At 41.9% G+C, this 23,089-nt stretch overlaps 1 protein-coding gene across 1 annotated transcript in view; it reads left to right on the forward strand.

Moving 5' to 3' along the window:
- Positions 1-6,756: 6,756 nt before the first annotated feature.
- The window catches only part of synpo2 (synaptopodin 2), a 142,673-nt gene continuing 126,340 nt past the window's right edge, over positions 6,757-23,089 (forward strand). The window contains exon 1 of the mRNA XM_003221811.4: positions 6,757-7,057. Coding sequence (XP_003221859.3) covers positions 6,953-7,057 — 105 coding nt within the window. The 5' untranslated portion in view covers positions 6,757-6,952. The remainder of the gene's footprint in view (positions 7,058-23,089) is intronic.

Genomic DNA, 23,089 nt, shown 5'->3' on the forward strand with positions numbered 1-23,089 from the left:
TTCTCACAGACTTTTTGAACTGAAGATTTTCAATGAAAGTGCTTTTAAAATGGCTTTTAATCCTTTCAATAGAATTTAGAAACATGTAAAAATTTTTTTTACATATTGCTAATTCTATTTAAATGTGATTTTTTTTATGTTTTGACTATACTATAATCATTTCAATTTGTCAACCTCCCCTGAGTCTAGTTTTTTGGGGAAAGATGGGATAATAATAATTATAATTCCTCCCACAGAAATTTAACCAAGGCTTTTCAACCGTCATCTATAATTCTATCCTCAGTTTTTATTCCTGCTTTTTATGGCTGTAGAGTGCTTTTATTGGTTTCTTTGATTTTAAAAACTCTAATGTATTTACATTTTTATGTCTGTCTCATTCCAAGGATTAACTATCACAATCTTTCTGTAAACCCATGTAAGATATTTCCTTCTGCACAGATGGGAAGTATGCATTCCATGATACCGTTGTGTCTTTCACAAAGATCCCAGTTTACTGTATCACTGCAAGCCATCTTTTTGAAGTGTTTGTGTCGACAAGTGTTGATTAGGCTTTTCATGATGGATTCCAGCTGGCTAAACAAAAAAATGAATACAATGTTTGAAAAGGAGCTTTAAAATTGGTTGTATCAATAGAGGCTAAGGAACAGCACTGTCATCTATTGGATATAAAGTCTCAGAGATGCTACAATATCCTTTTGCATACTGATCCAGACTAATATGGCTATATCTTTGAATATTGCTAACATGTTATCATTGCATCTGTTAAAAGCACAAATGCTTCAACAAGATAGCATGGCAGCAGTTCTATATACATTCCATGTGTTCTGCCCTCATGCTATCTGAACTACTTGGAACGTGAACTGGCTGCGCAGGGAACAGATTGGAGACTATATAGTTTAATCAAACAGGAGTTTATTAACTGGCAAGAATTTTAGACTTCCTCTAGTCCTGAGTCTCACTATAAAGTCTTTATGAGGAGAGGTAAAGTCTTTGAGAAATGTTTATTTATTTCTTTATTTGCAATATTTATATTCTGCCCTTCTCACCCCGAAGGGGACTCAGGGCGGATCACAATGTACATATACATGGCAAACATTCAATGCTATTATTAGACATACAACACACATACAGACAGTAGAGGTAATTCAACATTTTCAAATTTCTGACTTCAGGAGGTTATACTCTGGCCAAACTGAGGTTCTTGAAACTTTATTTTTTCTTATTGTCTCTTTCTTGTATGGTGTTCAGCTGTCTCTAAGATGGTCTCAGTATTTAACTCTGACTGGATGTCGCACCTCAGCACTGGTTCACTTTGCTCTTAACACACACTCTACCACAGCAAACTTGGTTTTTCCAGTTTATTGATAAAAGATAGCACAATCTTAATAAAAAGCAGTAAAGAAAGCAGTAATCCAATTGCAAAGGCCATCTGCAGAATACAGTTCAAAGTCTTTGAAGAAAATAGTTCAAAGTCTCTAAAATAGCATATCAGTCCTGGAGAAACAAGGTAGCATGAGCTTCAAAATACAATCCAAACACAGAATCTAGGCAGGAACCAAAGTGAGGATCTATTTCCATGAGCAGAGACAAGGCAAGAGTTAAGCTTCCAGAATCAATGTTGCTCTGTCTGAAATCTTCCCCTGTTTCATGCTTTTTAACCATGCTTACAAGCTAGGAAAGCATTCCTCTGAGCTTTGGGTCCCACACGTTTATTAGCGATTCTCACAGAACGCCTGGGACCAACTCTTAACCTTAATCTTGTGTCTCTATCTAAGGAAGATTCCTCTGCCTCGCTGCCAGAGCCACCTGGACTTTGTTGATGTTCAAAATCCTGTGAAAGGTCACCCTTATCACTAACTTCAGCTTCCCTGCTAGTTTGCGGCCTTTCTAACAATTCAGAGCCTTCAACATTTCCTTGGTCAGCCTGCATTTCTGACAATTCAGAGCTTCAACATTTCCTTGGTCAACCTGCTGAAACTCAAATCCCCCTTTGTTATCAGACTGAACCACAACACTGGACTTGAATATAGATCAGACTGAACTTGAATACGGCTCCGACTTGACGTAAATACTGCTCTGACTGGACCCAAACACAGCTCCAACTGGACTTGAATACAGTTCCGACTAGACTTGAATACAGCTGCAACTGGACTTGAATACAGCTCCAACTGGATGTGCTATTTTGTAAACTTTTCAGCCTTCCTCTCTCTTCACCTTCCAGTCACAAAAAGGTTGACCCCTCCAAGAACTAGAAGTGTCCCAGCCGAGGCTCCACCCCTGAGGGGATTCTCAAAGGGGCAGGGTGATAGAGACCCCAAATGCAAAGAGGCTATCCAGACTGAGCCCCCAGATAAGGCACATAAAATATCAATCCCTCTAACCAAAAGGGGCTCAACCAGGAGTAAACAGTGAGGGTCTCCATGGGGCATGACACCATGAGCCTCTTCAAAAGTTAGATGCCTTGAATCTGAATGAGATGATGATTAGGAGAAGGAGAAAATGGACAGTTCACAAAGATGTAGAGAATATTTTACAAGTCTTATTATTTATTGAGGCTGTAATTTGATATGCCAGAGGTGTGGACAAGGACAGGGAGGGTATTTTGCAATAGGAAGTCGTTTTACTATAAGAAGTGGTCCAGAAGTAGATTTTCCTATTGAAAAAAGCTTCCCTTGGTTCTAAAATGACAAAGAGAAGGCAAAAATCATGATGAAATAGCATCCCAAATTGTTGAGAGGCAGTTGGGAGCAAAATAAATTAGGATCAAGCTCGCTAAGGTCTCCTGGGAAGAGCCACATTGACAACCCAAACACTTACTTAGAAACTAATCCCATTGAATTTAATAAGACTTACTTCAGTGTAGCTACATATGAGATTTCACTATTAGTAGTAATATGTACCATATAAGGTTTCTCCCCCAAATGTGAGCATAATATACACAACCTTTTCTGAACATCTTGTCAAGGAAGCCCTGTGATATGTTTGTCTCAGTGTCACCATAAACTGGAAAGGACTTGAAAGTACACTTATAACAATTTAAGTGCCATTTGTTTCAGTGGTTCTAACAGTTGCTAAGACCTCATCTATACTGCCATATAACACAGTGTGAACTGCATTATATGGTTAGTGTGTAGACCCATATGATGCAGACTGAACAGCATTGAAATGGATTGTGTTGTCAAAGGCTTTCATGACCGGGATCACAGGGTTGTTGTATGTTTTCCGGGCTGCATGGCCATGTTCCAGAAGTATTCTCTCTTAACGTTTTGTCCACATCTATGGCAGGCATCCTCAGAGGTTGTGAAGTATGGAGAAACTAAGCAAGGAAGGTTTATATATCTGTAAAAGTTCTTGGGTGGGGAGAACTCTTGTCTGTTGGAGACCAGTGTGAATGTTGTAATTAATCACCTTTGTTAGTATTAAATTGCCTTCCCAGGCTCGCATCCTGGCCTGGGGGAATCCTTTGTTCAGAGTCGTTAACTGCCCCTGATTGATTCTTGTCTGGAATTCATCTGTTTTCAGAGTGCTGCTCCTTATTTACTGTTCTGATTTTGGAGGGTTTTTTTAATACTGGTAGCCAGATTTTGTTCATTTTCATGGTTTCCTCCTTTCTGGATTATATGAATCTTGATGTTGTTTATCATTTAGTTGTTTCCAACTCTTCATGACCTCATGGACCAGCCCACGCCAGAGCTTCCTGTTGGCCGTCACCGCCCCCAGTTCCTTCAAGGTCAAGCTAGACACTTCAAGGATACCATCCATCCATCTGGCCCTTAGTCGGCCTCTCTTCCTTCTACACTCATCTACACTATATTTACACTCATATAATCCAGTTCAAACTGCATTGTAATGGCAGTGTAGATGGGACCTGAGAGTAATGCGATGCATGCCAACCATTTACAAAAGAACAAAAACACTGTGGAAAAAGAAATATTATTGTCCTGCAATTGTTCAGCAAGAATACAAGAGGAAAGAGCTCAGTATGTTGAAGTAATGACAGTTACATTTGTTCTGTGACTAGAATAAAGGAAACAGTGTTTGAAAATTATATAAAATTAAATCCAATTGTTTGTCCCAACTAAAATAGAGCCATTGAACCATTTGCTAAATAGCAAGTCAACACTTAAGAAAATTTCCTGACTTTATTTCTGCTACTCTCACTGGAAAGAGCACTTTGAGTCCTTTAAATCCTTAGTATTTAAAATTATTTTGTATAGATATGGATTGTCACACAATGGATGGGACTAGACTAAAACCCTTATCTGCAGTTAAACCACTATACTACACTGGCTCCAGTCACAATTTACAGATGTCCCTTTCTAATATCTAAAATTTGCTTTTTTCACAATACCTCCACTAGTCTGTAGAAGCACACATTTTTTTTATTAAGTATGAAAGCGCCATTTTATGGAGCATTCAGACAATCTTTTTTTAAAAAACCACTGGAGGAATAAAACGTTTGCCAGCAAATAATCTGGGGTTTGTTTGCAGATCTGGGATTCTGGAACAACAGGAAAGTTGTTTGGATATCAAAAGGCAATATCATTTGGATATTAAAATAAAAAGCTACTGCTACAAATGCCCCAACCTCTGCCAACATTGCACCCATTTGGAGAAGTCCAAGATTAGTTCCTAGCCAAAACAAATGGAACCAGTCATATCTAGTTTGGCACATGTAATGAATTTTGCACCTGATCACACAATTCCTTCCTTTCTTTTCAAGTGAAATTATACTTTTCACAAGAAAAAAGTCATAAAAGAAAAATGTAAAAATACTGCAAATAATTAATATTCATTTCCCTCTTTTGATAGGTAACTGGAATTGACGGAAGAGCAAAACAAAGAATGGCACTGTACCAGTAGCGCAGACTGTGCCAAATATGAAACAATAATAGGTTGCAAGTGGGATCTACTGATTAAAATAGCAGGATATTTCTTGTGAAAAACTTTCTGATAAGTGAAAATTATCAAATTGCAGAGGAAAAAATAATATAATACTACAGAAAGTTCTCTATGGACCCTTGTCATGACTCTTCTTTTAGCTGAGTACAGAAAAAGCCCACAGCAATACTATATTGTACAAGGAAAACATTGATTTAACTCATCCTCTGGAGTAGTTAGAGGGTATTAATTCTTTCAGGTATATAGATATTGATGCAGATGCACACACCTGACAAACTTCCCCATGGTGAACAGCTAGCTTTGCCAAAAGGTTTACTTTGATTACCAGCCAAGACACAGCCAATGTGAAGTACCCAGCTGTTAAATCCTCTTGTTTCAAATGCCTGTCCCCAGTACCACTGACTGACCCACTGAAATGGCAAATTTGGCTCACCTCTATGAAATTCCTGAGACTTGAGTGTTAGCCACTTGCATAGAAATCTAAGTGTTTCAGCCTCATGTTTCCTGTCATGTTGTGTGAACTAGAAATGATGTATGTGATACTATGTTGCCCTATGCCACTTATAATTCAGTTAGTCACAACGAGTGATTTATAGGGATTTTTTTTAGTCCCTCCTATCATAAACCCTTCAATCTGTGTTATTGACTCTCACTTCAGCATCAACTAAGGCCCTCCAATACTGTCCTTTATCTCAGGAGCTGATCCCAGATTATCTGATTTAAACTGGAATATATTAGTTCCTTCTGCAGATAACCTGGGATAAACAGATAAGCTTGGATCAGATCCTGGGATAAAGGGGCAGTGTGGAAGGCCCTTAGTTGATACTGGCATAACCAACTGTCTCTGTGATCTTGTTTTCTGAATAATATGCTTCCCTGCCAATTGGTTTTACAAGGTTTTTAGCCTTCTCAGCCAAAGAATGCTGTGTTTTTTCAAACTACAGCTCCCATGATTCCATAGCATTGAATCATGGCACTTAAAGTGCTGCCAAACAGCATTAATGGTACAGTGTCAGTGGACCCCCAGTTTCAAAGTTTCTTGAAGGATGATGAATTCCAGGGAGTTTGCTGGGTCAGTTGGTTTCATGGAAACCTACTGGATGACCTTGGACAAGTCACAGTCTCTCAACCTCAGAGGAAGCCAATGAAAAGTCGTATCTGAACAAATAGTGCCAAGAAAACATTGTGACAAGTTCATCTTATGAGCATCAGAAAGCAATTGAAGATATACAATAACCATATTCATATGACTTTGCTTTTTGTGCCATCGTATCCAGTGACTATCTGGCTCCATGTGCATTGCTCAAATAATGAAATACATTTTATAACCTTTACATCATCTATGACAATCCTAGACGTTTCCTGCTTCCATGTCCTTGCAAAGTCTATAATGGAGAAAGCCAGGCGCATGGGATAAAAAAGCTTCAAAGGGCAGGCTGTCACTTGATAATTGCAACCATCCTACGTGTGTGAATAGCACCACTATTAATCCCTTCTGAGCAGGATACTTTCATACATTATCCTTTGGAAGGGGTGTGAAACCCACCCTCTTTTCCTCCTACACGTTGTTTGGATTATGAGAATACAAAACTGGGCTGCAATTAGAGCTTAGCAGCAAGTCTGGTCCCATTTACAAAAGTAAACTCTCTGTCTTCAGTCACAGCTGGGAGATTTACAAGCCCTTTGCTGTGCTGTTTTGCTTTAGCTGTCTTGGGTTTAAACAGAGACTTTTTCCACCCAGTCCTTTCCATTTGTGTTCCTTCGAGCTTATTTTGCTTTGCTGTGAAGGTGGGCTGAGCAGAGCCAAACTGACGAAAGAGTGGGCTGTTCCCCTGATCGAGAAGAGCTCTTATGCTTCTCTGTTGATGCCTGGGTTGGAGAGAGCAGTGTGCAGGCAGTGTCAGCCGCAACAGTTGAGCCTGCTATTCCTCACCATCAGGAGGAAAACTCAGAGCTCAGCAAAACTCCCCATCTTTTAAGAGAGAGATACTCAGACCTAACAGAAAGTTTACTTTGCCAATGAATACTGCTTGATTGCATCTGGAAGAAAATGGGTACCGGGGATTATATCTGCATTACCATGACTGGAGGTGCTCCTTGGGGCTTTAGACTTCAAGGAGGAAAGGATGAAAAACAGCCTTTGCAGATTGCCAAGGTAGGACTATAAGAGAATCATGCTGTCTTTATCGGTGATTAGAAAAGTTGTCTCAAGGATTTCTCTCCTCTTGTTGCCCCTGGACAGGAAGAATAGCATGTTCAAATGCAACATCTTGATGAAAGCTTTATTGCAGTCCTTGTTTTAAATTTGGCAATGGTTCCTTTAAAGTTCTTTCCCTTTTTCTAGCATGTGTAGAGTTTCATTTTGAGACAATTAGCATATCCTATACTTTCTTACCTTGGTGACTTGGAAAGTACAAAAGGTAGATTCCCACTCCCTGCACATAAATATGAATATCCTCTGAGATGCTGATTATTTTAGCTCCTGTTGAACTTGCTGAATGGTGTTGAAAGAACTGAGCAGTGAGGACCGGTTCTTAAGCTAGCAAACCCTCCTTTGATGAGAGATTTGTGACATTTTCCCTCTGTTCTTGGCCAAGGGAGAAATGTACAGCAGCGAGAGAATGGTATGCCTCCCATTTTGAGGAATCCTGGACAGCATGATCATAAAGCTATTGCTTAACCTTCTTCAAAACCCCAATTTTAAGAATTCTCTTTATGAGATGCTGCTTATGAATGCTGATATTAATGTTTGTTTTATTATAAACTGAATATTTGTAATGCATGTCAGGGATCCTGTGAGGATTTTGCTTTGAAATTTCCAAGGAAAATGTGTAATGATTCAGTATGTTAAAAGTCTTAATGAAAAGCAAATATAATATTTCCATAAATTAGAGCATTGCATTATCTGTACTTGGGAAGTAAATTGTGACTATCACCGCACACAATAGTTCTAGATTCATAATGCTCAAGAAGATAGGAATAAGGATTATTTCATATTTTAGCTTCAGGTTTGCATATAAGATGCTAACTTGAAGCTAGGAGACAAATAGCCCATTTTTATTTTAACATGTGGATGCAAATCTGTCCAAACTTTCTTGGATGTGTAGCCTGAATTCAATGGGTCTTACCCCAGAAGACTATGGAATCACACTGTATCTGTATGCTATGCACACACATAAAAAGTCCTATTTAAAAGTGAGACATATGCTTCTCAGTATATATGAATACTGTATATCAGAATTTAGTATTTAGCTTGCTTTTAATAAGAGAGAAAAAGAGAATATCAGAAAACTTTAATTGTTTTGAAGTCCTGTGAAACATACTCATTTTCAGAAACATGATATATTCCACCAGTTAGGGGAACAGCAAGTAAAATGTTACATTTCATTCTAAGTCTTTAGTTTGTTTCTAAACAGATGAAAAGTATCTCTTGGGAGTATACATTTAAAAATAGACTAAAAGAGATTTTCAAATCTTTCATTGTGCTAAAAAAACACTACACCAGATTTTTCTTGAAATATAGCTGATGAAGTCAATAAATTTTAAATAGATATATACGTATATAAATATCAAACAAATCTTATTCTGAAACTTTATCTATATCTATCCCTTTCTATGTTTCAAATACAACCGTTGTTTTTGTAAGGGATGCTGCCATCTAGTGTAATATTCCTGCCACCTGGTGAATTTTGTGAGTGAATATAAAATGAATTTGCATAGTTCATATAATTTTAAATTTGAATTTTGAAGATTTGGAGTGTGTGTGGGAAACTTTAAAAATGCTAGAGTTGAAGGGCTTGGTGACAACTGGTTCATATGTAAGGGATAACAGGAGAATATATATGCATCTTTGGATAAATTCCCTTATAGGCATCATTAAGGATCAATCCATGTACCTATAGAAGTAAGACTGAGAACTGGGTACAGATGTATATCCCCCAAATATTTCTTTGAAGAGGCACATTGAAGCAGAAATGCATGAAATATCATTCACATTAAACCCTGTTTTGTTTCTGTGGTATTCCTGCTTTTCAAACCACATTGAAATGAAGAGAGGCAACTCAATGTTTTGTCCCATTCAAAACCGAGGAATACACTTTTGGATAATGTAATTGTAGTCCTTGAAAAGTTATGCCATAAAAATGCATCAGCCTTTAAAATTTCTTAACGTTGTTGTTTATAAAGTTTAAAAAAGTGAAGAGACAGGGCAGAAAAGTTGAACAAGAAACATAAACCTTGCTCAAGAGATTATGTGTTTTTTCTCAGTGTGTTGAATTCTTATTTCCTGCCCTTGTGCACTAATGTATTCATGGTTGGGTGAAACAACTGCCTTTTATGCTAAAACCACTGATATGAAATGCTTTTAATTTTTAAATATAGAAAACCTAGGAAGTGGGTTCATTTGAAACAGCCCTTATCCAAAAAAAAGTCTTGGGAATCCATCTGGTTAGAATCTTTCCCAGCACACTGTTGGCCTATGATAGAGAGGGAAGCCTGCCAAACTTTGTTCCAGTATATTCTTGTACTGAAATTTCCCAAGAGATCTAATGATTCAGCAGATCTTCAGAGCATACTGGCTTTCTGAGGATTTCTGGAGACTCTGGCATGTCTGGCATTGAAAGCTTCAAGAAGTAGTTTAGTCTGCTTTTCTTTCTAGTCTTTCATCCTAGGTGTAAGTAATCATTCTCCTTTTGTTCTGGAATAAGAACCCAAGAATTTGCCTTAGCCTTTAATTACATAACAGATGACCTGTATGCCAAAAACATATTTAATACTCTGCCAAATCCAGGAATATCATGATTCATTTCTTTAGCCCCTTTCCTATCATCTTCCAGCTGTGAAGGCTGAAAGATGTGGAGAAGAATCACAATCAAGCATCTCTCCCTATCTCCAGCTTTAACATATTGACTGTTTGAGCAAAGGCCTTACGTACAGAGATCTTATATGGAAACTTTTCCTTCATGTGATAAGAGATCCACTTGTTGGTGACACCAAGCAACCTCTTTGGGAAAAAAAAATCATTCCATATTAGGGACATGACAGCTAAAAATACTGTTCTCCCTTGTAGATGTTCTTTATATTTCTAGTGGAAGAGGTACATGAAAATGAAACTTGTCAGATATGGAGATAAGCAGCTTAACAGGAACATAACTGAACTCATGAGATTCATACCCTCCAACATTTCAGAGATGAAAACCAGGGCATGCGTGGCTAAGCAACATCAGAATGTTGTCAAAATAGCAAAAGTTATAAATGAGGGCACACACATAAACTAGAAGAGGCTGTAACAGTTTGCTTCTGCTGCCGTCAAAAGGGAGAAGCAATGCTCCATCTTTTCTCTTTCACTATTTGAGTGCAAACTCCTTTTGTACTTTGAACTCAGACATTATCCCACTGGTGGGAGGGAAGGAGGGGAGTGTCTTGAAGAATAAGGACCCATCTTACCCCAGAAAGGTCCATCATTGAGGATGCCCACTGCCAAACCATCCCACAATGTTTTACCACCTTTCCTCTGCTTTTCTCCATTTCCTGATGCTTTCCTCAGTCAGGAGCCAGGGAACACCCAGCTCCTGAAAATGGAGTCTTCTTACTGTCTTCACTTGCTAGCACGACGGATTCCCATGGGCAGCCACCGGAAGTGGCTCTGCATCGTGGGATGGCCTCCGTGGGACTCCGTTTTGCCAGCGTACAAAGACAGTAAGAAAGCAGGGAAAAGTAAGGTGGAATAATGTCATCATTTTAAAAGCATCAGTGGAAGTAAACTGATAAGAAAGAGGAAAAGTGAGCAAAGGAGACAGAAGTTGGGACATTTTAAAAGCATATGAAAGTGCCATTACAAACGATTAGTTAGGATTATCCCTATCAAATCAGATGGTTGTAGAATATGTCCCCCTCGATGGATTGTCACCTTGCCGTGGTGAGGGGGCTTGCGTGTTCCGATGAACCTGTGGGCACTGGAGTGATGCACTCCCAGGAGTGGCCGCAGGGGAGGTTCCAGACCAAGCACAATCCGAAGACCCAAAGACCTCAACGGCGGAGCAGGCGGAGGATAACATGGTACATGTTACAACGGCTGTGAAGGCGGAAGAAGGCTGCAACAGACTGAGAAGCCACTGTCGTTGTGTTAACCACACCACTGCTGGAACCTCACTTTGTGAAGACTGTGTGTTGACCGGCCGTGCACCGACCTCCACACATTAAAAAAAATCACGCACAGGCGTCTTCCAACAAAAATAAAAACAAACCTACAAAAGTCCCATGGCGATCAGCGAGTGGCGACGGGGGCAGGACTGTGAAATCTGGAAGCCCCTAGTCACAGACTGGCACATGGGCGGTGGATATGGACTCAGTCGTTCTACCTCAAGGACCGAGGCAGTTGAGTAGTCCGGCAGCTGTATCCATGACTGAGCAGCCCTTTTTAGGATCCGCTCTGCTCACCCCACACGGGGAAGGGGCTAGAAAAGGTGCCCTAAACATAGTCTGCCTCTCCTACCCTGACTGGACTGCCGCGTCCAGAGGGGTCACCACTCTGCGGCCAAAAAAGAAAAATGAACTTTGGAACATGGAACGTACGGACATTGTTAGATAACACTGACAGCGAGCGCCCCGAACGCAGGACTGCTATCATTGCAAGAGAGCTGGGACGCTTCAAGATCGACATAGCAGCCCTTCAGGAGACCCGGAGAGCAGGAGAGGGGCAGCTGAAGGAAGAAAAGGGAGGCTACACCTTCTTCTGGAAGGGACTACCTGAAGAAGAGCGAAGAAGAATACACGGAGTTGGCTTTGCTATCAGAAACGACCTGGTGAAGCACCTGACTGAAGCACCCACTGGCATCAACGAACGACTTTCAACCCTCCGAATTAACCTTGCCAAAAACCAACAGGCAACCATCATATGCGCCTATGCACCAACTCTAGATGCTGACGAAGACATCAAGGAAAAATTTTACTGTCAGCTGGATACCATCCTATCGGAGATACCTAAGGAGGACAAAATCATCCTCCTGGGGGACTTTAACGCAAGAGTCGGAAGGGACTCTGACCTGTGGCCAGGGATCATAGGAAAAGACGGGGTCGGAAACAGCAACTCGAATGGCATCTTGCTTCTCACCAAATGCGGAGAGCACAACCTTGTCATCACCAACACGCTCTTCCGCCAGAAAAACAAGCTCAAGACATCATGGAAGCACCCTCGGTCAAAGCATTGGCACCTCCTGGACTATGTTATCACACGTGCCAGAGACCGCCGCGATGTGCTTCTCACAAGAGCCATGACAGGTACTGATGACTGCTGGACAGACCACAGGCTAATCCGATCCACGATGGCTATCAAGATCGTCCCCAAACGCAGACTCCAAGGAAGAAAAACAAGGCGAAAAATGAACACCCAAGCCCTTCAGGAGCCCTCCAAACGAGCCCTTCTCCAAACAACACTCAAAGATCATCTACCCACAGAACACCCCGAAAATGTTGAGGAACATTGGAACAAACTGAAGACCTCCATCATCACAGCCTGCGAAGAAAGCATTGGATACCTAACTAAGAAACATCAAGACTGGTTTGATGATAACGACAAAGAGATCCAACAGCTGATTGATAACAAAAGGAAAGCCTTCCAAACATGGCAGAGAGACACCAACTGTGCTGCCAAGAAAAAGATCTATGCCAGTGCAAAAGCTGAGGTCCAAAGAAGGACCAGAGAACTCAAGAACATCTGGTGGACAAAGAAGGCTGAAGAAATCCAACACCTTGCAGATACCCATGACGCTCAGGGATTTTTCAAAGCCACAAAGATCATTTATGGACCAAGAAACCATGGCATACAGCCCCTACGCTCATCAGATGGAACCAAAATTCTGAAGGACAAAACATCAATTGCACTACGTTGGAAAGAGCACTACCAGAACCTGCTGAATCGCAGCTCCAATGTGGCCGAAGAGACCCTCTCACAAATCCCGCAACAACAAACCAGGGATGAGCTTGCAGCACTGCCTAGTTTGGAAGAAGTCAGCAATGCCATCAGCCAACAAAAAAACAACAAAGCTAGCGGACCTGATGGGATTCCCGCTGAAATCTTCAAAGAGGGTGGACCTGAGCTGATGCAACAACTCCACCAGCTCATTGAAAAGGTGTGGATGACCGAGAAAATCCCAGCAGACTTCAAGGATGCCACCATCATCACCCTTTTCAAGAAAGGGGACAGAACAGACTGCGGGAACTATCGTGGTATCTCCCTTCTAACCTCCGCCGGGAAAATCCTCGCAAGAATCCTTGCAAACCGCCTTCTCCCTGTCTCAGAAGACACCCTCCCAGAATCCCAGAATGGCTTCCGCCCCTCCAGAGGAACAGTGGACATGATCTTCACTGCTCGACAGCTCCAAGAAAAATGCAGGGAACAAAACCAACCTCTGTACATGGCATTCATTGACCTTGCAAAGGCATTCGACACAGTGAATCGCAGCGCTCTCTGGACCATCCTCCAAAAAATCGGGTGCCCTGACAAATTTGTGAACATCCTGCGGCTCCTCCATGATGACATGATGGCAACAGTCTTGGACAGCAACGGCTCCCAAAGTGACCCATTTAAGGTTGAATCAGGTGTCAAGCAGGGATGTGTTATTGCCCCCACCTTATTTTCCATCTTCATCGCTATGATACTTCACCTTGTTGATGGGAAGCTTCCCACCGGAGTGGAAATCATCTATCGGACAGATGGCAAGCTATTTAACCTCAGCAGACTGAGAGCCAAAACCAAGGTCACCACAACATCTGTTATAGAACTCCAATATGCTGATGACAACGTAGTCTGTGCGCATTCAGAAGAAGACCTACAAGCCACTCTAAACACCTTCGCAGAAGCATACGAGAAGCTCGGCCTCTCACTGAACATCGAGAAAACCAAAGTGCTCTTCCAACAGGCACCAGCTAATCCCTCTGCAAAGCCAGGAATACAGCTTAACGGTGCAACATTAGAAAATGTTGACCATTTCCGCTACCTTGGTAGCCACCTCTCCACAAAAGTCAACATCGACACTGAAATACAACACCGCCTGAGCTCTGCGAGTGCAGCATTTTTCCGTATGAAGCAGAGAGTGTTCGATGACCGGGACATCCGTAGAGAGACCAAGGTGCTTGTTTATAAAGCCATTGTCCTCCCAACCCTGCTCTATGCCTGCGAAACGTGGACTGTGTACAGACGTCACACCAAACTCCTGGAGCGTTTCCATCAGCGTTGTCTCAGGAAAATCCTGCAAATCTCTTGGGAAGACAGGCGGACAAATGTCAGCGTGCTTGAGGAAGCAAAGACCACCAGCATTGAAGCGATGCTCTTACGCCATCAACTCCGTTGGACTGGCCACGTTGTCCGAATGCCCGATCACCGTCTCCCAAAGCAGCTCCTCTACTCTGAACTCAAGAATGGGAAACGGAATGTTGGAGGGCAGGAAAAGAGATTTAAAGATGGGCTCAAAGCCAACCTTAAAAACTGTGGCATAGACACTGAGAACTGGGAAGCCCTGGCCCTTGAGCGCTCTAATTGGAGGTCAGCTGTGACCAGCAGTGCTGCGGAGTTTGAAGAGGCACGAACGGAGGGCTTAAGGGAGAAACGTGCCAAGAGGAAGGAGCGTCAAGCTAACCCCGACCGGGACCGCCTTCCACCTGGAAACCGATGTCCTCACTGCGGGAGAATATGCGGGTCAAGAATCGGTCTCTTCAGTCACCTAAGAACACACGCCCAAGATACCAAGGTTGGAAGACCATCGTCCTCGAACGTCGAGGGATCGCCTAAGTAAGTAAGTGTAGAATATGTGCATTTATGCATCATTTCTTGACTTTTACAATGATTTATTTTATGACTGAATGTTTATTGCCTGTTTGCTTTGTATATTATTTCATGTTGCAAGCCGCCCTGGGAGATGGGACGGGATATAAATAAAGTCTGATTGATGATTTATTGATTTCTGTAGAACAGCACCTTGTTTTACTAGGAAATTAGTATAGTAGACAGGTGGGCAAAGTCACTGCAATTTTTCTGCTTTTTCATCACTTGCAAGTCACTTTTCCTGGCAAGAAGGGCTGCTTTTGATTAGCTCTGGCTGCCATCTTGAGAATAAGCCAATATAACACAGGGCCTTATTTCTGAGTAGACATGGATCATGCTATGCTGTCAATATGTGCTATAAATAATTCACCCTAATGTTCAGTAAATTGCATGTGTAACTGTCTGGGATGAACAGAATTATTTTGCTCAGTCAATTTAATTCTGAATTCATATTAAACTGAATGAACTAATTTGTTTATTTTTGCCAAAATATTCTTTACTATTTGGAGGGTCAAGCAAATCAAGCTCCAATTACTCTTTCCAGAATTAAACCTCTCTACTCTTCCCCATTGCTGTAATCTTTTCCCAATGAAGTAATGGTCAGATAGACGTGAAGATGTCTAATTTGTTGGGAAGGGTTGTTAGGCAATATTTTAATGCCTGAGAGAATGTTGTGCAAGATATTTTACAAAAAAATAAATTGGTGATAACAACAGATTCTCAGAAATAAGAGACTATCCTTAAGCATATGTAATCCGCAGACATTCTCCTAGTACATTATAATTTTTGTTCAGGATTCCCAGAATGATACAATTCAGAAGAATTAACTATTCTTCAGAAACTGCAGTGGTTGCTTTAACTTCTGTTATGGAAGTCTGAAATCCAACTGTTTTATTGTGAGAAAATAAAGAGGGAGTGTTACTTAAAGTGCACTGTGTTTTAGTTTAACACTTCCTGTGTATATAATTGTGCCAAGTATGTTCTCCCTGTCACTGTCTTCACATTTAGGAAACAAATATTATACGTTAGGAGAAAGGCAAGAGTGCCCTGAATGTATAGTGTGAACTTCTGAACTTGTTGCTTTTCTAATAATGGCTTTTTTTCTAAAGGAATCTCCAAGGCACATTTAATATGAAAAGAAAACATGTGGTGGATTCAGCCCTAACATACCAAGAGCAAGCATACTGAAATTAATACACTTTGAATTAGTAATGATTAATTTGGACCAACTGAAATTAATATGCCTACATTGGTGGGCTTCCCCACAAGCAAATCATGTGAACACAATGTTGGAGTAAATAAAACTTTGAAATAATCCAGTATGACTTTTCTTGTGTTTTGAGCTAATTCAACACGACTTTTCTTGTGTAGAGAACATCCAATTCCAAACAGAAAGACAGATTTTGACATGGAATGGATGCAGGATGGCAGAAAATGGCCCTCAACTGGAGGGAATGGAGAAAGATAATTCCCCTCTGCCAGGGCCGGCCCCACCATGGAGGCCACGTGAGGCCGCTGCCTCGGGCGCAGGTCCCGGGGGGGCGCCGTCACTCTGGGCGGGAGGCGGGGCACCACCCTGACGGTGCCCTGCCTCCCGCCCAGTGCGCCCTAGCCTGGCTGGCCTTGCCCGGCCGGCTGCCAGCTGGGTAAGGCCAGCCAGGGCACAAGGCTTGCCTGGCCAGCTGCCACAAGGCGAGGGCACGCTGGGCGGGAGGCGGGGCACCATCAGGGCAGTGCCCCGCCTCCCGCCCAGCGTGCCCTGGCCCCGCCTCCCACGCAGCATGCCCTGGCCCCGCCTCCCACGCAGCATGGGAGGCGGGGCCAGGGCACACTAGGCGGGAGGCGGGGCACCGCCCTGATGGTGCCCCACCTCCCGCCCAGTGCGCCCTGGCCTGGCTGGCTTTGCCCGGCCAGCTGCTGGCTGGGCAAGGCCAGCCAGGCCACAAGGCCAGGGCGCACTGGGCGCGAGGCGGGGCACGGTCAGGGCGGTGCCCCGCCTCCCGCCCAGCGTGCCCTGGCCCCACCTCCCACGCCTCGTGGGAGGCGGGGCCAGGACGAATAGCGTGGGAGGCGGGGCCAGGGTGCGGGAGGCGGCGCCGGCGGGGGGGGCGCTTTTCAGCATCCCCGCTTAACATTGGAATTTATCTCCAGCCGCCCCTGCCCTCTGCTTTCCCCCTCTTTGTCCCTGCTCACAAGATGCATCTGATGAGTCTCTCAATGAAAGGACTGAGAGGATGGGACCCAGGTACACATAGAGATACAAGATACTGAGACAGCATTCATAGTACTTTAGAGATTTCTAGAAAACTTGCAAAAAGGACCAAGTGAAGCTGATTTCAAAAATTCTATCAGGTCATCACTAAAGGGGCACTTTGCTTCAACTCTGCAGCCCAACTAGTAGAAAAGCCACCATTGATTATTTCAGAGTGAAGACAAATTGGTACGAAATAGAATAAATCTTCAAGAACCAATGTCTGAATAAAGTAAAACTTCTAAAGCAGTGACCCCAACCATTTCTTCTAGAGACTGAGACAGACAGACGCAGAGGCAATTTAACCTTCTTTTGAGGGGGTGTTCGATTCTGGCCACAGGGGGGAGCAGCTGCTTCTTCATCCACTCTGACGGCACTTCCTCATTCCAGGTCGTAAATTAGTTAAACTTGCCTCCCCACTTTATAAGTGGTACCTTATTTCCTACTTGATAGATGCAACTATCTTTTGGGTTGCTAGGTCAGCAATGAGCAGGGGCTATTTTTTATTTTTAATTGACGGGTGCTCACCCCACCACGGGCTGGCCTCGAACTCATGATCTCATGGTCAGAGTGATTTATTGCAGCTGCTCAACAGCCCCTGCGCCACAGCCCGGCCCCAGACCTACCCATACTATTTCGTGACTAATAATTCACCAAAAATACACTTTTTGGGCTAATGTGTGATCCAAAGATATGCACGACAGTCCCAAGTGGGGATGAAAATGGCCCCTGCTCTTGTCACAGTCTTGCTCTTAAGATCCAAGCCAACATTTTAAATTACTTTCAAAAAGGCACTGGCAACCAATACCTTCGAGTAGTATTGGTATCACATAAGTAGATGTCTCCCACCACTATCTAGGCAGCAATCTTGTGCACCAGATGAAGTTTTTGAATCACCTTTAAAGACAGTGTCCAACACAGCACATTACAATAATCCAGCCTGGATGTCCTCAGAGAATGAGAAACTGTGACAATATCAGTCCTTTCCAGATAAGGCCACTGCTGGCATTCTAGCTGAAGCTTGTAAGAAGAACTCTTGGCTGCTGCTGCCACTTGAGCTTTCCCAGTCAGAACTAAGTCCAGGAACATCTACAAACTGTACACTTTTATCCCTCTGGGGGAACTGCAATCCCTTCTAAAACCAGATGTAATCCTATCCCTCCAAAGATCAGTGTCTTTGTTCTTGTCTTTCAGTCCCCCTTCAAGTCAACACTCACTTAGAGTGACTCTTTCATGGGGTTTCTGTGGAAGATTTATACCAGCAAGTTCCAACCAGTGTGCTGTGGCACATTTGCGTACCATAAAAGGCCTGTAAGGGTGCCACATCAGTCAGCCTCAGGAAGTGCTGTGCAGGTTTAATTTTTAAAAACCCTTTTTTTTTAAGTGTACTGGCATTTTCCCAGTTTGAATATAAGTAGTTTCTCCGCTTTCACAGGGGTTAAGGGCACAGGACCACGGCAAAAGTGGAAAAACCATGAATAAAAACGATATTTTTTTTAACCTGAGAGAACACCTTTCTAAGAATGCTTAGCTCCTCCAAGATGACTCTAGAGCAGACATGGGCAAACTTTGGCCCTCCAGGTGTTTTGGACTTCAACTCCCACAATTCCTAACAGCCTATTGGCTGTTAGGAATTGTGGGAGTTGGAGTCCAAAACACCTGGAGGGCCAAAGTTTGCCCATGCCTGCTCTAGAGTCACAGTGGAGGACCTAGAGATTCCTGAAGAGCACATATTATTCAAATCAATAAATAATCAAATCTGCCAAAAAAACCCCCACCAAAAACGAAAACCACTCACAAATGTAGAAGATTGACTGTAACAAATAGAGAGATGAGAATGTGAGCAAGAAAATAATGAAATCACTTGTCCAACTGATGGAGTGACAAGAGAAATATTATTTGTGGAAGACAAGACAAGCGAGAGATTGAGCAAAGGTGCAACATGTGGGAAGCAGGCTAGGTTGTCCTTTCTACATTGATTGCTAATTGGTCACTGACTCTTCCAGACCAATAGCTACACAACCAATAGTTACACAGCTACATACCCCATTTCCTACATTTAATAACATGTAGGTAGTTCAATAATATGACTGGTAGTTCAAAGTGACTACCAGTCTGCAACAATCTTCCAGTAAAAATGTTATAGCTTATGGGCATAAGTATATTGGTGTTCCCTGTTGCTCTGGGTGGGAAAAACATGTCCGTCTACCAGACAGCTAGCTTAAGAGGCATTGGTGTAGAAAACTTTTCCAGAAGCGCAATGGATTAAACTCTTGTGCTGGCAGACTTGAAGGTTGGGTTGCTGACCTGAAGTTTGCCGGTTCGAATCCAACCCAGAAAGAGTGAGGATGAGCTCCCTCTGTCAGCTCCAGCTTCATGCAGGGACATGAGAGAAGTTTCCCATAAGGACGGTAAAACATCAAACATCTGGGCATCCCCTGGGCAACGTCCTTGCAGACAGCCAATTCTCTCACATCAGATGTGATTTGCAGTTTCACAAGTTGCTCCAGACACACATAAAAATCAAATACTCAGCAATTCTACTAAACTATGTGGCAGTCCCTAGGAATGTCTATCCCAGTGTGTGTGAATCTGAAGAAAGAAAATCATCTGTTTCCAGTCCAGTTAACAGTTATACAACAGACATAGTACTCAAAGTTCCTTTGACCTACTCACAGAATAGAGCCAAAGATATAAATTCCACCCTATCATCACATTTTTTTTAGAAGAATACATATAAATGAGTACTACTGCTTTTTATAACTGGGTAATGGTAAGATGGTGGGTTTAGATGCAAAGCTTCAACCTGCTCAGCTGTGGATGATTTCACATATCATTGTATGCGTTCTTTTCAAGCTCTACCATTTCTATGGTCTTTATGAAGAATCCATTCAATAAGCCTATCCTGTGTTTAAGGATACCACGAGTTAAGATATTGTTATTCCAGCTATGTGGGAATAATTCATATATTTTGCCACCATGAGACTTCAATATATCACTTGCCAGATTGACACAGATACAGATCAATGAGTTTGCTATGTATTTCTGAATGAATTAAATTTATAGTTTGCTCCCTTCATTAAACCCATTTGATTTAAAAATATGTCTAGATATAATCTGTTGGTTCTAATCAATGATCTTACCAGAAAATTGTGTTCCATGTACAGGATGATTCAAAATATTTATTGATTATTTTTAAATCAAAATCCTGAAGTCAACTAGGAAATACCTATCTTTATTATGCTGTGCCCATCCATAGTGTATTGTGCGAAGTGATTGGCTGAATGGATACAATAATACAGAAAAGCAAGTTAAATGAAGACGAATAGCAAATTGCATAGGAAATAAATTGGCTTTTGGTGAAACTTCTGTGAGGAGTGGCAGTTTCGATTGGATTTAAATCTTCACACAATGAATGAAGACTAGAAAGAAGTTCTGTCATATAGAACTGTGGAAAAGGCAGGACCACTAAGAGCTGGCACAGGACCATGGGCAAAATCAGCCCCATCTTTCAAATCTTGTAAACTAAATATATGTTACACATTGCAATCTTTGAATTGTATTAATACATCATGGGGCTCATAGGAGATGGATATGCATAGACTTAGCAGCAGATTTTATACTCTCCAGTATACTGAGATTAAAAAATATAATTTAGATACATATCCAGGGTAGCAGCAAAAATCCTACTATTTTTGGCCACTCAAAAGGTACAAATCTTTCCTAGCTCACATCATCATAAGGCATGGACGAGAACAGTCATTTTAAGGGGGGAAATTCAACCGCATCACAAGAATCTCGAATTTGTGGAATAACATGGACTGGAGCTCAGTCTATGAGGTTTTCACCTCCAGCACCAGCTGCCTTGAATCCCATTTTGTGAAAAGGCAGGATATAAACTCAATAAACAAACAAACGCAGGCAAAACAATTTGAAATTGGTTGTCCTTGGGACATTTTTGCTTTTACAGGACCTCCATTTGTCTCCAGATGTCTCAGTACAGAGGCTTCTAAAGGAACTCACTGAATTCTTCTTACAAAGTATGTTGTAATCTTGCACAAGACAGATATGGGCTAGATTCCAAAATAACCCCCTTTTGTTTTTCATAATGAAGAAAAAAAGTTTACTCCCTTGCCTTGCTTTTGTGATTCAAATGCCTCATGGCCAACCAACAGTGTGACCTTTACCTATATAAAGACCCCATTACCTCCAACTCAGCTTTAGCATCTCAAGAAAGATGTGGCTCTATTATCACATTCCTACTCCTAAAATGACATCTAGTATCTATGCCTGATGGCAAAGCCTGTAAGCTTCAAACGATCTAAAATCAGGACAGTGACTAAATAACAACACTCAGAAAACAGGCATGAAACAATCAGGGCCAGCTAACACCTCCTAACAAAGGATTCCCCCAGGCAGGAAGTAGCCAGGCTTTGAAGCTGAAAGGCCATTCAATGCTAATCAAGGTGGGCAATTGTTACATTCATACTTGCTTCAAGAATGTAACTTTCTCCCACCCTGGATATTCTACAGATATATAAACCTCACTTGTCTAGTTTCCAACAGACCCCACAACCTCTGAGGATGCCTGACATAGATGTGGGCGAAACGTCAGGACAGCATATTTCTGAACATGGCCATGCAGCCCAGAAAACTCACAGCAACCTGTTTGCATAATATTGTTTGCATTAGAGTTGCCCTTATAAAAGCATCACTATGTTGTGTTCTTTGCAGTTTGAATACAGTTAATTTGTAAAGAATTGTTGTATTTTTTTATCCAATACTGTCCAGGCCTAAACCCTTGGAGGTTTTCCCCTTTCACTCTCTCTTCTCAGCCTTGAGAACAGGAAGCTGTTGAGAATAGAGGTTAAAGGAAGGGTGTAAAGTCAGCAATGTAGATGAAAGGCAGATGAGGATGGGAACTGAGGCAAGAAATTGGGCCATTCATTCAGCGTGTTAGGAGGAGTGGGGAAGTTGCTTCAAGTAGCAGATGCTGGAAAGTGGGGAACAGCAGTGAGAAGTTACAAGACACAACACATCTCACAGCTAAAATAGATCTGTTGTCCACAGGTATGCTGCCTTATTGCCATGTTGAAAAATGATTCAATTACCAGTGGTTTGCTTCCGTAAGTAAAAGGGAGTAGCAACATAATTCTTCAGTTTGGGCAGTAAAGTGTCTTCTGACATTCAGACCTTCAAGAAGGGCACTTTGGCAGTCAAAGCTCAATGTTAAAAGTCTTCAAACTGTATTTGATCTGAAGTGATGCCACTGAGTCATCAGAACAACTTGACCTTGAAAACCGACATCGGCCTAAAGCCCACTGAAGTAAATATAATTTTTGGTGTGCCTTATCTGTGTTATTTTTAAATTGAGTACCCCATGAATGGGTGTTGTTACAAAACCAGAATATAATAATTTGTCCCCTTCATTTGAAGGTTCAAACAAAGGACAGCACTAATTAAAGCAGCTTAGAAAGGTCATCTTCTTTTCTCTGCTATGAATACAATTTAATTAACCTTGATTTTCAGAAATAAATTACATGCTGGATTTAAGGGGCATTTGCACATCAGGTTTAACACATTATTAAACTACGTAGCATATAAGGAAAAGGAAGGCTTACTGCAAGTTGTGCATCTTATAGGCACTTCCCTGGGGTGTTGAATTTGAGCAATATAGTTAAGGCAGTCCACAAGTTGCAAACAAGGTAGGTTCTGTAGGTTTTTTCTTAAGTTGAAGTTGTATGTAAATTGGAACAGGTACATTTTAAAGTGTAATTACACTTACACACACACACACATGCTTTGGATAGCATAGGGAAGAGTTAAGACCCCTGTGGTGTTTGTTTTGCTGTCTGTGCCTTTGTTAAGAAGATTTCACCCCACTTTCTGTCTCTATGATCATTGGATTTTGATGAATTTGGCTTGTTGTGGAAACAAGGATTGGTGATAAAGCTTCAGTGGAGACACCTTTTTCCCATGATAACTCTTCCAGGAGTGAATTTCCCTTCTTGGGTGGAGATTTCTCTCACTTCCTGTTTTCTCTTCCCCATTCCTAACTATGAGTCATTTGTAAGTCAGATGTTTTTAACTCGGGGATTACCTGTATTGGAAGAAAT

The sequence above is a fragment of the Anolis carolinensis genome, chromosome 5, assembly GCF_035594765.1.
Source record: "Anolis carolinensis isolate JA03-04 chromosome 5, rAnoCar3.1.pri, whole genome shotgun sequence".
Taxonomy (NCBI): Eukaryota; Metazoa; Chordata; class Lepidosauria; order Squamata; family Dactyloidae; genus Anolis; species Anolis carolinensis.